Genomic DNA, 15,107 nt, shown 5'->3' with positions numbered 1-15,107 from the left:
CACACACACACATACACATACATACATGTCTAACCTCTTTCTCCCACTTTGTCTCACTCTTTTTATCTGTCTTTCAAACACTAAAGCAAAGCCAGTGCAGAAAACAGACTTACTTTACATGTCAGGATGAACTGATCACATCTCGATCATAGCATGTTTACATTAGACTCCTTGGCCGTTGTATCTTCCTGCAATGTCATGTCTTTCCTCTGAAAAAAATGTTTCTTTAAGCTAGGAAAGGTAAGAATAGCTTACAAGGAAAATATTTAAAGTTGAAAATGTAGAAAACAAGTTAAATCTTAAAACACTACTGCAGCCTAGGAAGGAAGGCTTCGTTTCTATTTCAAGGGATTTCGTCATGCAGCGTTTCACTCAGGGGATTTTTCTTCCAGTGCTTTTTTAAAACGTCAGACGGACAGTTTGGGTCACTGTTGGTACTGTGTGTGGTACTTCAGAAAACCTTTGTTTTAGCAGCAAGGTTCTGCTGTGTGCATGGACATTATAATGACTGTGGCTGGATGTTATCAATTGTCCAGTTGACAACATGATTCAAGTGCCTTTGTAAAAGTTGTGATAAAGATTTATGTTGCACTGTGTTTTTTTTGTAAGCCAATGGGCTCTTAATTTGTCTGGTTTGACTATGAAATAGAACATCACTAGGACAAATGAATGTATGCTGGTAGGATTTTTATTAGTGTATGAGTTTTATTTTTAGGGCTTGAACCGCAAAGTGGTAGAATCCTTGTATGTTTGTCTGTTTTAGTTATTATTATTTGCTGTCTGCCGCGCTGGCTCAAATTCCCGTGAGCTGGAATGAGCTAGAAACATGAAACTTGGGGGAATAACTGGAAATGGTGAAAATGCATGTGCTTCTTTAGAAATATGAACCTAATCGGCCACATGGTGGCAAACTTTGTAAGGCCACGTCCCCCACACCGTAAGTCCGATTGACTTGAAATTTCTCACACAGGTACAGCTTTATGTGCTATACAAAAAAGCCTCAAGGACCATTAAGGTCTTCCTTGAAAATCTTACAAGTTGTTGAAAGCATGTCCATATCTCATTTACTTTACAAGTTATTGACCAATGAACTTTGAAAGGGGCGTGGCTCTGGACATAAATGAACGCAAATCGGCAACTGTAAGGCCAATCAAGTGCCCCAGATATACCCAGACAGTTTTATATACATGCGTTACTAGGAGGTGCTACAAGTTCAAGATAGGTGAGTGGCATTACACACATTTTACTATAAATCACATATTCATTGTCCAATCATCCCAAATCTCTCAGGATATGTCCTCATAAGCACCTGAACCACGCCCTGAAAGTTTCATTTAAATTGATCACCTGCAGGTGATATAGCGCAGGCTATAAATGACTAACTGTTTGTCCAATCAACACAGACCTTCCAGGAAATGTCTACACAATGACCTCACACATACACTGCAAATCTCATTCTAATTGACCACTAGGGGACGCTTTAAATGCACAATAACTGGACGTGGAAATCAAGGTTTGAGCTTGGAATCGCAGCTTGCCGCTTTATTAGCAATTGTTTTTGTGTTGGTCATCTGCTTTTCTCAAATTGCCTCAAATTTTTATCAATGTTTTCTTTGTCAGTTATGAAAAGGCCAGCTAACAAGAGTGACATTACAATAACACAGGACATGTCCAATCACAGCAACATTGTTAGTGTATTGATTTTTGTTTTAGATCAGAATAAACAGGTACTATGCAAAATCACTGAATTATTGTGCTTTTTGTCATGCTACTATCTCATTGGACTGCTGCCAAGTAATGATGTCCGATTATGTGTCTAAATACAATGTGTTTGTCAGAAAATAAACAATCAGTGTTCAAATAACGTCTTGTTTTTAAGTGTTTTTTTTGTGCCATTGTTTTGATTTTTGATGACTTGATTTTTGTTCATGTGTACAAACCCAGTGTGGTTGCGTGTGGTCAGTTCCAGTTGATACTGGACCACTACACCAATACTACACCATGCAATGAATTGGATCTAACTATAGGGACTTGTTGCAAGCCCAATCCCGGCTCCTAACTTTTTTTTTCTTTCTTTGTGATCTTTTATTCTGCTTTGTAAATCAACTTTGAAAAGCCCTACATACATTTTTTTTTAAATACTATTATTATTATTTACGTACTGCGTTTTGTTAGCTGGTCTCTAAAACACTTCTTTAATCTTTATGCCATTACTTTAACGATAACTATTGTTATTTAAATGCATAAACCCTGTGCTGGAGGCTCTAAATTAAACCACGGCTCAATACCTTAAGGCATTGATTCAGTTCTACAAATCTTTACTGATGCTTTTTATTCTGTGTTTGCCACTTAACCGGTTTGACACCACCAGATCTTGACTCTTCTCACTGCTCCATTAAAATTGTGGAATGTATGTCCCTTGTGCTCCAGTCAAACCAACAAAGCCATTCCCATCCTAAAACAATGTTTGAATACACTTTTTCTTTCATACAATACCTCACTTCACCCTAATCCCAAATCATGACTCATATGTAATCCTCATAAATAATTTTATTTTTTCTGTAGTCACATTAATACTGTCAGTTTTGATGTATACATTTACAGTACTGGTCATATTCTCTTGCATCCACAGACATTCAACACATCACAATTTAAATGGCTCTATGCGCCATAACAATTCCAAACAACGCGTGTGCGTGTGTGTGTGTGTGTGTGTGTGTGGATTTGTCATCCAGAAATGTAAGGACAGGACTGTGAACCTGTTTTTTGTCAGCTTGACAGTGAATTAAACAGCAGGTCTAAGGCAAATCACAGAGTTTCTGTAGGCTTTTGTAAATTCTCTTGTGTAGTGTGACATTTGGTTAAACAATCGTCAGTGGGGATTATAGTGTAGATGTGACAGGAGACGTGTCCTGGGACATGTGCTCATGTAAGGACTCACTGGAAACAAGCACACAACCGTTTATTGTCAAGGTTCAGGAAATTCTGACCACCTGTGCGATACTGAGGTGAAAGATTTATTGGTCAAATCCCTAGACTGCATCACACTGTAAAAATCACCAAAATCCTTTTCCTCGGTGGCCAAGTCTCACTCTGTGGAGCATAAAGTAGTAGACGGTGGACAGGTAATGTGATTGTCCGCTTGCATCTCAACAAGAGGGATATGTGCAATTATTTGTAGTAGCAATCAATTCCTCACGTCTGTCCTTGTAACCGCTCCCAGTGCCAAAAAGTAAGCTTTCGCTTCAGGACAGCTGTAATCCTCTATTCATCCCCCTCTCATTGCTGAAAACTAAACCATGAGAGAGAGATGACGAGGGGGAGTAAAAAGTACATAAACCTTGTCATCTCTCGTCTATCATCAATATTCAGAGGTTCCTGACATAAACAATACTTTCCAGTTCCCCTGGTTGGACTGAGTCACACAAGTATGCACCTCGCTCTCCCCCTGCACACACAAACATATGCCATGTAATGATCCATCTGTCATTCCAACACCTATACATCCATACAGACTTACTGTCCTCACTCTGTCTTTGTCTATCCTTGCTTTTTCTCTCACACCTTCCCTTCTCTCTCTCTCTCTCTCTCTTCTTTCCTTTTTGTCCCCATTCTGCGCTTACTCTTTGTGCTCGTCTCCAGTAACAGGGTGATCCATGGCTATTCTCCTGACATCCGTTATTCCGGATCTTTCCGAGGAACGCTGACAAGCTGTGAGAGATGACGATTCTCTAGACAGGAAACCAGGAGACACACACCTGTCTCATTCTGCAAGATGGATGGACCGTGGGTCCAGGAACACATTATTTAGAGACAGACTGAGCCTTACTTTTAAATACAACTTTTGGACAGGTGTTTGTGTCTTTAAATTTATATAGTTAGGTGATACACAAAACAATTATACAATATGTCCTATATAGCAGTTGAAAGGCAACACAACTGACTTTTACCCTGATGTTTTTTTGGTTAATTAGCACATTTACTATACAGTAATTAATTACTCGTGTTTGACAAAGAACCACACAATACAAACATTTTCTGGCACAATCCGCTGTCTGTGTTACTTCTTCTGTTTAAATTGTATAACATCCACAACGCAAATTACCTGAACTTTATTGCAGCATATACCTTTATTTTTTAAATTCTGATCTTATATTCATTCTCAAGCTCTCGTTTTACCTGATACAGTCAGGGAAGGTGTAACCATCTTAAGAGAAGTGATTACCCTCATTAAGGTGATATTGTCTGACTCTGTTTTTTTAATGATTAGTAAAAACAAGTGTCAGGAGGGAAAAAAAAGAACATCAAATCAACTTGTGAAGCTGGATTTGTTTTGTAGTTCAAGCTCGTCAAAATAAGATGAAAAGGTATGTTCAGGTTCAAGATTTAGTTTTTTGAGTTTATTTTTAAGACATTTCTTTAAATCATGACAGGGAACAGGTGGTGTATCACAATAACAAAGCTTTTTTTTTAAAAACTTTTTTAATGATAACGTTAGTAGAAACAGGATATGGTATACAGGTGTACAGATACATGTCTTTTTGTGATTAATTTTTTTGTTTTTTTTTATCTAGCACAAATCAAAGGGTTTTCTGTCTTTGTCTTACAGTTCATTCCCATATGTCACTCATTCCAAATCACATTTATCATGGAATACAGATACATACACAAAGACGGTTGACAGCTAATATATTCTTTTAAATATCACAAAAGGAAGAGACTCATGAAGGGATTGAACAGACAGTTTTTTCCAAATGATTTGAAGATTTCTTTTCTTCATCTACTGTATTTTTAGAGTTTTTAAGGCTAAATGTTATTTTCAAATTTTTTTGTGGTGTAAAACATTAGTTTTCACTCTCAAGTTTTGGGGGGTTTTCAAAATGGGTGTAATTCAATTTGCTGAATAGACAATATAATTGCACTGTTTAACATTAACAATAACAATGAGGTTAACAAGATTTTATTTACTTGTTTGTCTTGACCTGAAAGGTGTTTCTATCCACCTGCTATACAATGCTTTAGACTGTTTTTAACTCTCATGTCTCTTGAAATGCAATGTACTGCACATTCAGTGCTATTTCACAATGGTTACACACCATAAGTCTAGTTCCAAAGTGTATGCATTTTTTGTAAGGGGACATACAGATGTCCTCCATCCTTTGTGTTTTACAGTAGTCTAAGCTTTCTACATAACATTTGATGGTTTGGAATAGGGCTCTATGGACCGACACAATATTTCACACATATTTTATATATATATGAACTGTGCTTGAAACATTGTGTGTCTGAGGATATCTTGTGTGTGTAGATTTGTGCATGTGGGCTCTAATATTGGTGTGTGTGGATATTGTAAATGGACATGCATGTGCGTGTCCCGGCAGAATGTAAACACATGCTAAGACTTCCTGTCTGAAGACCAAACTGAGGGAAGATTTGGAGCGAAAGGGAGGGAATTAGAAAGACATTCATTGAAGGGAGAGAGAGAGAGAGAGAGAGAGAGAGAGAGAGAGCCCTGGAAATGATGCTAACAGTGAGAGAAAGGAAGGAGAGAAAAAGAAAAAAGACACATTGAAAGGTTTCAGACGTACAACAATACAATAGAAGAACAACAATAGAAGAAAGATCTGAGGATGTTGCATCCTTAATACACTGAGTAACAGCAGACAGGCTGACAAAGTGACAGAAATGACAGAGATGAACACATCTGAAGGATTGAGAGGACAATTGACACAACGGAAGTGATATTGTAACTGAAATGCTGAACCTGCTCCAGACAGAAAAGCGACTGACTTACGTGGATGTTCAGAGATGATACGAGATTAGAAAGGTCAATGAGAGTTGACGCATCCCTACTTGGAAATAATGCTGCTTCACCTGGTTGGACACTGACGGGCATGAGGACAGCTTCACCAGACACAGATTTGACTTGTCCCAGAGTTAGTCTACTGAGTTCACTGGTTAGTTTCTCCTTTTTCTAGAGGTGAGTTGTCTTCAGAAGTAGATCTACTGTGTGTACATACAGTTTATTGTTTGCAAAAGACAGGAAAAAGAATTCAGTTATGTCTCTTGAGGAAACCAGGCTAATCTAAACATGCAAGTACAATTGTAATGCCAATATTACATAAGTCCCTGTTGCAAGTAAATTCAGTGTATGGAATATTAGATGCATAGTTTTTGATGACCTGAATCAATCAATCAGCACACAATGACCGACAGTTCAAGCAATTTAAGCTGGCTTTCCTGAAAATATGGACGTTAGTGATGAGAAATACTGGTAAACTTTTTACTTGCCAAAGAGTATGTCAAATGTGTTTTATTGACTTCACTACTTACTTTTCATCATAGTGTTGACACGTACAATCATAGATCAAATTTGACAGAGAAAGCTATATGAGCATCAATAAGAGAATTGAAGCAGATATTTAAAAGCGACACGAAAGTTATTTTCCCAAGTAACTAACTTACTTTTACGTGCAGTAATTGATAAAGTAATTCTATTCCTTTTGAGAAAAGTAACCAGTCACTGTAATCAATTACAAATTTGCATTACCTTACACAACAACATATTACAGGGAAATGACCCTGTGGGCTTTTACTGCAAGTACAAGTGTAACAATCACTAAAATTAGAGTTACAGCGGCAACCGAAATGTTCCATTTGCCTTGAGGGGCTTACTGTGAAGCTATAATTTGATCCAGGACAGCGTGAGATCTGCATTCCACCATCCCATCCTGTCTTTCTCTCTTTCTGTATATTTCTCTCTTTCACACAATCTCTCACTCACTCACTCACACACACACACACACACACACACACACACACACACACACACACACACACACACACAAATGAGACTCCCACGCTACTGGAATTTATTTGGACAGTGTTATTTGTGATCTGCCTCTAGGCCCTCTGTTCTCCTCTCAGTATCACTTTACAGTCATTACATCACCACAATCTTTGATGTTGGAAAAAGGAAGAAAAACAATGGGATTGCAGCAGTGATGCATTATCTGTGCAGACTCAAATCAGAGGCACATCCCATACGTATTTCATCTATTTCATCTATTTTCAATTTTCAATTAGTACCTCTAATGACAGTTTAGCCATCTCAACAGTTGGTATTAGCATTTTATTTGATATCTGCATTTTTTGTTTTATCATGTATCATTTTGCTGGCTATTGTTTGGGTCGAATGATCAACTTCACTTTACATGCCGATGCACAACATTTGCTACAGAGCACTCATCTGACCACACAGGCCACCACACTGGGTGATTTAGCTTTGGATGGTTAGGTTAGGATATGTTTGCAATCTTTCCAAAGACCAACTTTGACAACACGTCACATAGCAAACCATTAAGTAGCCTAAGTGGTTTAACACACAATTTCCCCACAGCAACGCTCATAGCACTCGTTAGCACTGCTTATGATGATGAACTAACAAACACTAACAATATCAGGAGATGTTACTGTGAAAACACCCATTTATTTCCTTCAGTGTTTTTACACATGAATCACATCAATCCTCACCCTCAGCTGAGCATGTTTTTCTCATTAGCTTGTATAGACTACATTTTTCATCAGCCCGATGATTATTCGCGGGTAGAGATTAGTTGTGAGCTATGAGAATACACAACACAAACCTCTCCAGTCTGGGACTCCCACGAGCAATTAAACTACATATGTCATGGAAAGATACAGTGGCATGCCAGCCGCCTGCCAATTTTGGGTTGATACTCATGTTCCTTAGAAAATATGGTGTTTAACCTCATGTGACTTGACAGTTGTTTACGTTTAAAATTCCTGTTTATTTCTAATGAGTTTGACTTTATCAATAAGCGTTTTACGTCTGCTTCATAGTCCTTAACTCATACTCATACTCACATACTGTTATAAAAAGCCAGTGTGCAAGAGACTCCAAAAATCACCTGCCTTACCTTTTCTTGCCTCTTTTAGTTACAAATAGTCTAGTCACAACTGACTTCCTCACACATGTTAATATACAGTACGTGTGGCACGGTCACTGACTGCCCTCTGCTGTCTAAAATATTCACGTCTAGCAGAGTCAAGTTCACATTTGCATAATTTTCTCCTCACAGCTGAAAACCCCATATGGAAAGGGTTAATTAGTAAACTTGAGGGTCTCATTTTATAGTCCCATAACAGCAGGATTTTTCCTGTGCGTCATATAAAAATTGTTTTTTCAGTTTATTGTTCACCTTTGAAATAATCTACATTTTAACTGCTATCTGCACATATAATTAGCGATTGTACTTATTGTAGCTTTTATTTCACCTTCATCTACTTTGCAGTTTATTTACGATCATCAGTGAAGGTTTCATCTACTAAACTTTTTTATCATTAGTCTGTCTTATTCTTCTCCACGTTTATCTCTTTAAACAATCACCTCAGACCAATCACCACAGCTTTTGTCTGACAGTTTCTGCACCAACTCCAGATCATCTTCATCACCCTCACCATCATCACCTGCGTGCTTTATCATCATCATCATCACTACTATGATGGACTTCAACAGCACTGAGTCCTGGCTTTTAATCAATACTTCATTTCCCATCCTGCCTGTAATAGGCAGTCCAAGTAACAGAAGTGGGATTGAAGCATATCTTCAAAGACTGGCTCATTTAGACGAGGGGCTCTACAATGACTTCTACGGTCTTTGGATTGCACTGATGGTCATAAACTCTCTCATATTCTTGGTAGGCACTTTTTCAGAAGCCCTAATGGTATAAGTTAATATTGTTTTAGAACTTTTAAAACTCATATTCAGATATACTTGTCTGTACAAACTGTCCGATTCTCCTCTGCTCTCCCACAGGTGGGCATGGTGCTCAACACAGTTGCACTTTATGTTTTCTGTTTCCGCACCAAGCAAAAGACCACCTCGGTGATCTATACTATCAACTTGGCGGTGACAGACCTCTTGGTGAATCTCTCTCTGCCAACTCGTATCTTGCTCTATTACAGTGGAGGAGCTTGTCTCACCTGCTCCTACCTGCACATCTTCAGCTACTTTGTCAACATGTACTGCAGCATCTTGTTTCTGACCTGCATATGTGTCGACCGATACCTCGCCATCGTGCAGGTAGGTCTAGCCTGCAATTTGGTAACAGAATTGATAGTGACATGGCAAAACTTGACACATGCTCATCCTGACTTTAAAACCAGAAAAGGCTTAAATCTACAAATTTTCTTTTGTCCTTGCAGGTTGAAGCTTCCCGTCGTTGGAGGAACTCCAACGTGGCCAAATGTGTGTGTGTCTCCGTCTGGCTGTGTGCCATCGTGGTCACCTACTCCTTCCTTTCTACTGCTTTCCAACACCCAGGCTGCTGCCTCTCAAAGCTCCTCTTTCTTACCATTACTGAGTTCTTTCTACCCCTCATCATCATTATGGTCTTCACTTTGCGGATTATGTGGGCACTCGCCGACCGCCGCCTGATGCAGCAGAGCAGGTTTAACCAATGTTATGTTACCAACATACAGAGACACAAGTAAGGAAGAATATTCTGACACTTCTGGACTTTAACTTAAAAAGGACAGTGTTTTATGTGTCCAAGCTTTGAATACAAGACCGTACCGTGGATATAAGAACGAAAGGGCCGAGATAAAATGACTCACTGCATCATTGAAAGCACTGGAGGCTTACAGATGATGGTTTTACCTGTATTTCTACAGGGAGAGGAGAAGGAGGGCTGTCCAGCTCCTGACCACGGTGCTGATCATTTTCACTGTCTGCTTCACACCCTTCCACATCAGACAGGTGAGTGAGAGACAGGTCTGGCACATTGTTTTAAAGTTTCATCATTATGTTTTTTGTAGTCTTTAAACACTCCATGCGGTCCCAAAGGGTCACAAGAATAAGAAAGACTATACTTTTGTTACATAAAATTATAATTTTTTTCTCCCCCTTTCAAATTAACCAATCCAAGAGAAAATTCTTTGGTTTAGCTCATATTATGCTTTTTGGCTTTTTCCCTTTCCTTTACTGTGTTATATATCTTTTATGTGCATGTTAAATGTTTACTAAGTGAAGAAGCTCAAAGTCCACCTCAAAGGGAGTTACAATCTCCAACAGATAACGTTGATTACAAACTTCTCCAAACAGCTCTATTGTGGTCTAGCCTTTACTTTGGTGACGAACATGCATCACTTTGTAACACACTACAATGCTCGCGAGGGACGTCCTCATACTCTGCTTCTTAATGGCTAGCAGTGCTTACCTAGCTACTGAGCATGTGCAGCTCCTAACAAAGGTTAAACAGAAGTGAGATGCCTTACTCTGTATCTAAAACAGAGAGCTCAACACACAGGGGGAAAAGAGGAGTTGCAGCAATGTGCAGCAAGACAAAAATATTCTGTTTTTTGAAAATGAAACCATTTAAACCTATTCTGGTACATCCTCTAAATACAATTATGTACCTGGAAATGAGTATGATATTAGCACTTTAAAGTTGGAACTACTGTGTTATCAAGATGAGTAAATGATAATGAAATGTTGGTTACTTTAAATGGTTTTGGTTAAACGTGACATGATTGCGTGTAATCTCATAGCCGTGTTGTGTTGCAGGTGGTGGTGTACTTCCACCCGGACATGCCTCATCATGTGATAGCATACCACTTGACTGTCACTCTCAGCAGTTTGAATAGTTGCATGGATCCTGTCGTCTACTGCTTTGTTACAAATAACTTCCAGGTAAGACTGCAGAATTTTCCTTCCCCACTTTTATTCATCCCATTCATCCCAACATTCTTTCTCTCTGCCACCTGTCCATCTATCCATCCATCCCTCCATCCAGCCATGATTTGTTTATCCATCACTCATGTATTTGCTTTTTTACTTATTGATTCACTGAATAATTTACTGACCTTTTTTCCCTCAGGCCACCATGAGAAATATGTTTCGCCGCGCTGAGCCCGAGCAGACAAGTGGCGACATCATCAGCATGCAGCACAGCTCCAAGGCCTCAGGGCGGACAGTGAACGCCATCACTGGTAATATGATTATGATGACCAAGATCCCCACTTCATTGCAAAGAGACAATCTGGGGAAGAACCACTCAATGTAAATCCCCTTTCCCATGGGATAAAGAGAAACTTTGAGTTACTCAGATGGAACATCGCTGGGGGAAAGGTGTCTGATATTTCTGGACTCTTTAACATGCTGATCAGTGAGAACAGCATCAGTGTACAATGGCACTGCTCAGGATCAACAGCCAATACTGTTGTTATTAATAACAATAATAATAATAATACAAATAATAGTAAAAATAATAACAATAATAACAATAAGGACCAACCAATTTAGCTGATTTAGCAACCTAAAAACTTGTATAAACTACTTAAATGAATTTATTGACAAGAGACAAATGTAGTCTGCAACTAAACATTATTATCATGCAAAAAACCTTTCCAGAACTTTGGACTTTGAACCTGTGACTTTTTTCAACTCCCTCTCTGCTAGACCATGTTGCTGCCAAATTCAAACAACACAAGAGAACACGACGCTGACTAAACATGAATTATTACTCGCATCATACAACTGACAAAATACCAAGTCTTATTTAAAAAACAAACATATTTGACGTAATCTACATCGTCCACATTTTAATTGTGTATGTTTTACCTTAAAAGTTACATTGCCCTTAGACAATTCATTTTTTTAAACTGAAAAAGTTCCCATTTTTGGTAACAGAGATAGTCTTAACTGTTGCTAAACAAATCCTCAGGCTGAGAGGACTGCAAAAGGACATCTGTAATAAAGAAATTTTAGAACTGGACAGGAAATAAGTGCTGGTATTACAAAAGAAGATACTGATGACCACCCTGGTACCTCCCTGGGACCATTACACCCTTTTCTTTAACGTGTGAAACATACACTTTCAAACAAACTTGGATTAACTCCTTACTGTTCTGTTTGGTTAATTGTGAACAGGATGGAAATTTACCAATACTTTCCACATGTATCTGATAACATGGAAGGATAGTGATATGTGTTTTGCTCATTACATGGCCATCACTTCAGAAGATCCACTGGAAGAAAATATTTGGGCATGTGAACCCCTTTTTGTGCAGCAGAGGGCAACATTGCAATACCTTTCAAAGACCATTACAGTAAGAGACCAAAATAAATGTTATGGAAACTGCTTGGATGACTGAAAGCAGACACAATGTGAATGCTTGGGCTGTAGTCTAAACACTATTGTTTTTATTATTGTTTAATGTCATGTAGGCTACTGCTAAGTAAACAATTTGTTCAACCCTCTATGAACCTCTCTATGCAGGAACAAATAAAATATTGTGTAAATTGAAGAAATTGTAGGGGAAATAAAGGTGTGTTCAAGTGAGTCAAATATTTGGCTTTGCCTTATGTGTTGATCTGGTGCTTTGGAGTTATTTCCTTGTCTCATGTTGATGGGATCAAGTTAGTTAATGAGTCAAAAATGTAGGCTACAGTTTATAACATTTTAGTTAAGTCACCTCTGTCTGGTGCTACAAAATGTTCTGCCTGGTTATTCAAATGTAAAACCAGTCTCATAAATCTTAATTTTATATTTGAAATACTGTAAGTAAACCGTTCCCCGTTAGTTTTGTAGCTCGATGACGTAATTTGCGTCCGCTTAGACCACGCCTCGCTTTGTTACTGTGGAAACCGTGGAAACCAATGAGATTGATGAATGTATTGAACCAGATGGGCACTCAGTTAGCCAGATTGCTAACCAAAACCAAGAGTTTTTCTGTCACGTTATAGAAAATTGTCATAACGTGAAACTGATCTTACTTTACCTCAGCGAAGTTAAATTTCAGGTATGTTACATCATTTGTCTTTAATATACCGTTAACGTTACCTGTTTTTCTCTGTCTTAAGTTAAATTTCTAACGTTAGCTGCCTAACTAATTTATTAGCCAACCTAGCTCGCTAGTAACGTTAGCCACAACTAGTCAAATATCACTACTGATATTGACATATGCTGGTCTGGACAGATTTATGTTAACTTTACATTAAAGTTAACATTAATGTGTCCAGGGAGATGTTTATCTATCGCCATGTCCATAATTCTCACACGCTTAAAATGACTAAAATTGCCTCGTTATTAAAATAGATATAACTTTAGACTGAGCAGGTCGGTAGCTCAGGTAGCGTAATTTAGTTAGTAGGTCAGTTACTGAGCGTTAGCAGAGCTGACCCCGTGCAAAGATAGACTAAAGTGATTTATGAAAGACGAGAGAGACGTGGGGATCTATATCTCCCGAATCAAACCTACCTGTAACCAATTATGCAAAAGCTATGGTGTTGTAATAAGTGTTTGTTAGTTCATTTGGCTTTTGTTCATGCCTCTGATGTCTTTATAGCCGGCCAGTTTTGTGGTTTAAAGGTTACGGTTACACCTGATGTTTAACACACTCGAGAAGTAACGTTACATGAATGAAAACCTTTATAGTAATCTCAGATAGTTAAGGTGTGGCAAAATTGCTTCATCCTTTGTTCCTTTATTCTGTTATATGATGTTTATTCCATCTATAAACATGTTACGTTGTGTAATATATCACAGTTATATATTGAGTTTAACTGTATTGCCAGTGTACTTCATTGGTACTGGGCAGCATTTTTCTTAAGCCAACATCATTTAAATTTCCAATCATTGGACCCAAACTGCACTGGAAATGTTTTACACATGGGGGCCCTCTAGCGCTTGGCCTTGACCAATGTGCTTTGTTACTCTTATCTGTAGAGTATAAACACAAATAAAGATAATAAGTTAAGACAGGGAGTGATAACACCAAGGCATTTCTACCACTTGGATGCATTATATTTTTTAGCTTTACTGATGTCTGTTGTTCTGCAGGTTGCTGTGCCACTCAGTCTGTGTTTGCCACGCTTCCACATGCTTTAAACTTTGACCTGCCAAGAAGTACACGCACGCACGCACACACACACACACACACACACACACACACACACACACACACACACACACACACACACACACACACACACTTCTCTGCAGGGCCACACAAAAACACAATCCAAATACTACATGCACACAACCAACCAACACACACTGACCAGCCACAGGAAACACATTCACAGACCTATTCTAACCCTACTCACAAACACAGCTACTGGAACCCACAACACACATATTGCCACCCCTCTTTTCCACCTCTTTTGCTCCTCCCCTCTGCATACCTCTGGAGCTACACAGAACTTATCTGATTTTTTTGAATTTTTAATCTGCAAACCACAGAGAGGAACACCATTGCTCTCCCATTAAGCTCCTGAGCTGGTCAACTGGCAACTGGTCACATATCAGCATGATGGCAAGAGGATAATATGCATGGAATGTATTTTTACCACATCAGTTTTTTGGACACATTGACGACAATGATGATTTCTTCCTCCTCCCCAATTATTTGCAATTATTTTGCTTTGAACCTGGATGGTGCTGCAGCAGAGATGGTCTCTGATTAACTTTCTGCTTTGGCTTCTCCTACAGAGTGAGTGATCATTATGAAAACAATGGACATTACATGTTCTGTTAGCATATAATAACACAGTACAGTGTTGCTTACATATAGGAAATAGTAGCAATAAGTGTTATACATTGGTATACCAACCATTCAGAAAAATAAAAACCCTTTACCAGACTGTAATGGGAGGAGAAGCAGAGGAAAGAGAGGCATCTGACCATTCCGAAAGGAGGAAACCCAAGGAAGAAGCAGAGGAGAGTGAGAAGGAGATGGAGGAAGAGGGCAGAAGCATGCAGATCCCTATGTTTCGCTGGGTAATGCACGGGGCAGTGATGTTTGGACGCGAGTTCTGCTACGCAATGGAAACAGCCCTGGTGACGCCAGTGCTGCTGCAGATAGGTAAGGAGACACAATATGTTCACATAGAGACAGACACACTCTTGCTCTCTATTGCTTGAACACATGTTCTCATAATGTCACTGTCATAGATACAGTAGTGGTCGTAAGTTTATGAACCTATGCTAAAGTTGATTAAAAAGAGGAATGAAAAAAATTATCTTTTGGAAATTGATCTTAATGCCTTAATTAAAACAATTAGGAAAAATCCATCCTTTAAG

The 15,107-nt window shown here is 38.7% G+C and overlaps 2 protein-coding genes and 1 long non-coding RNA gene across 5 annotated transcripts in view; 2 read left to right on the top strand and 1 right to left on the bottom strand.

Moving 5' to 3' along the window:
• Nucleotides 1-212: 212 nt before the first annotated feature.
• LOC116691470 (uncharacterized) lies at nt 213-540 on the bottom strand. Its single transcript, XR_004332483.1, has 2 exons — nt 418-540; nt 213-385 (listed from the first exon to the last, which is right to left on the bottom strand). It is a non-coding gene; the product is annotated as an uncharacterized LOC116691470 (long non-coding RNA).
• Nucleotides 541-5,605: 5,065 nt separating this feature from the next.
• Nucleotides 5,606-12,371, top strand: gpr20 (G protein-coupled receptor 20). Its single transcript, XM_032519623.1, has 7 exons — nt 5,606-5,980; nt 8,444-8,720; nt 8,840-9,106; nt 9,229-9,473; nt 9,697-9,781; nt 10,589-10,714; nt 10,902-12,371. The coding sequence occupies exons 2-7, from the start codon at nt 8,523-8,525 to the stop codon at nt 11,085-11,087; spliced, it is 1,107 nt and encodes a 368-aa protein (XP_032375514.1). The 5' UTR covers nt 5,606-5,980; nt 8,444-8,522; the 3' UTR covers nt 11,088-12,371.
• A 310-nt stretch (nt 12,372-12,681) lies between these two features.
• The window catches only part of LOC116691485 (solute carrier family 45 member 4), an 11,388-nt gene continuing 8,962 nt past the window's right edge, over nt 12,682-15,107 (top strand). The window contains exons 1-3 of one of the 3 annotated variants that reach the window (XM_032519131.1): nt 12,688-12,825; nt 13,866-14,517; nt 14,667-14,889. In XM_032519131.1, coding sequence (XP_032375022.1) covers nt 14,673-14,889 — 217 coding nt within the window. In that variant the 5' untranslated portion in view covers nt 12,688-12,825; nt 13,866-14,517; nt 14,667-14,672. Of the gene's footprint in view, nt 12,826-13,865; nt 14,890-15,107 lie in introns of all 3 variants that reach the window. The other 2 variants (XM_032519130.1, XM_032519132.1) reach the window with 2 other exon arrangements.

The sequence above is a fragment of the Etheostoma spectabile genome, chromosome 6, assembly GCF_008692095.1.
Source record: "Etheostoma spectabile isolate EspeVRDwgs_2016 chromosome 6, UIUC_Espe_1.0, whole genome shotgun sequence".
NCBI classification, from domain to species: Eukaryota; Metazoa; Chordata; class Actinopteri; order Perciformes; family Percidae; genus Etheostoma; species Etheostoma spectabile.
Note: the sequence above shows the minus strand (reverse complement) of the source record. Positions and strands in the feature narration are given on the sequence as shown.

Coding starts and splice junctions, on each gene's coding strand:
- gpr20 (XM_032519623.1), top strand. CDS start 8,523: ATGATGGACTTCAACAGCACTGAGTCCTGGCTTTTAATCAATACTTCA. Junction 8,721..8,839: donor TAAACTCTCTCATATTCTTG/GTAGGCACTTTT, acceptor GCTCTCCCACAG/GTGGGCATGGTGCTCAACAC. Junction 9,107..9,228: donor GATACCTCGCCATCGTGCAG/GTAGGTCTAGCC, acceptor TTGTCCTTGCAG/GTTGAAGCTTCCCGTCGTTG.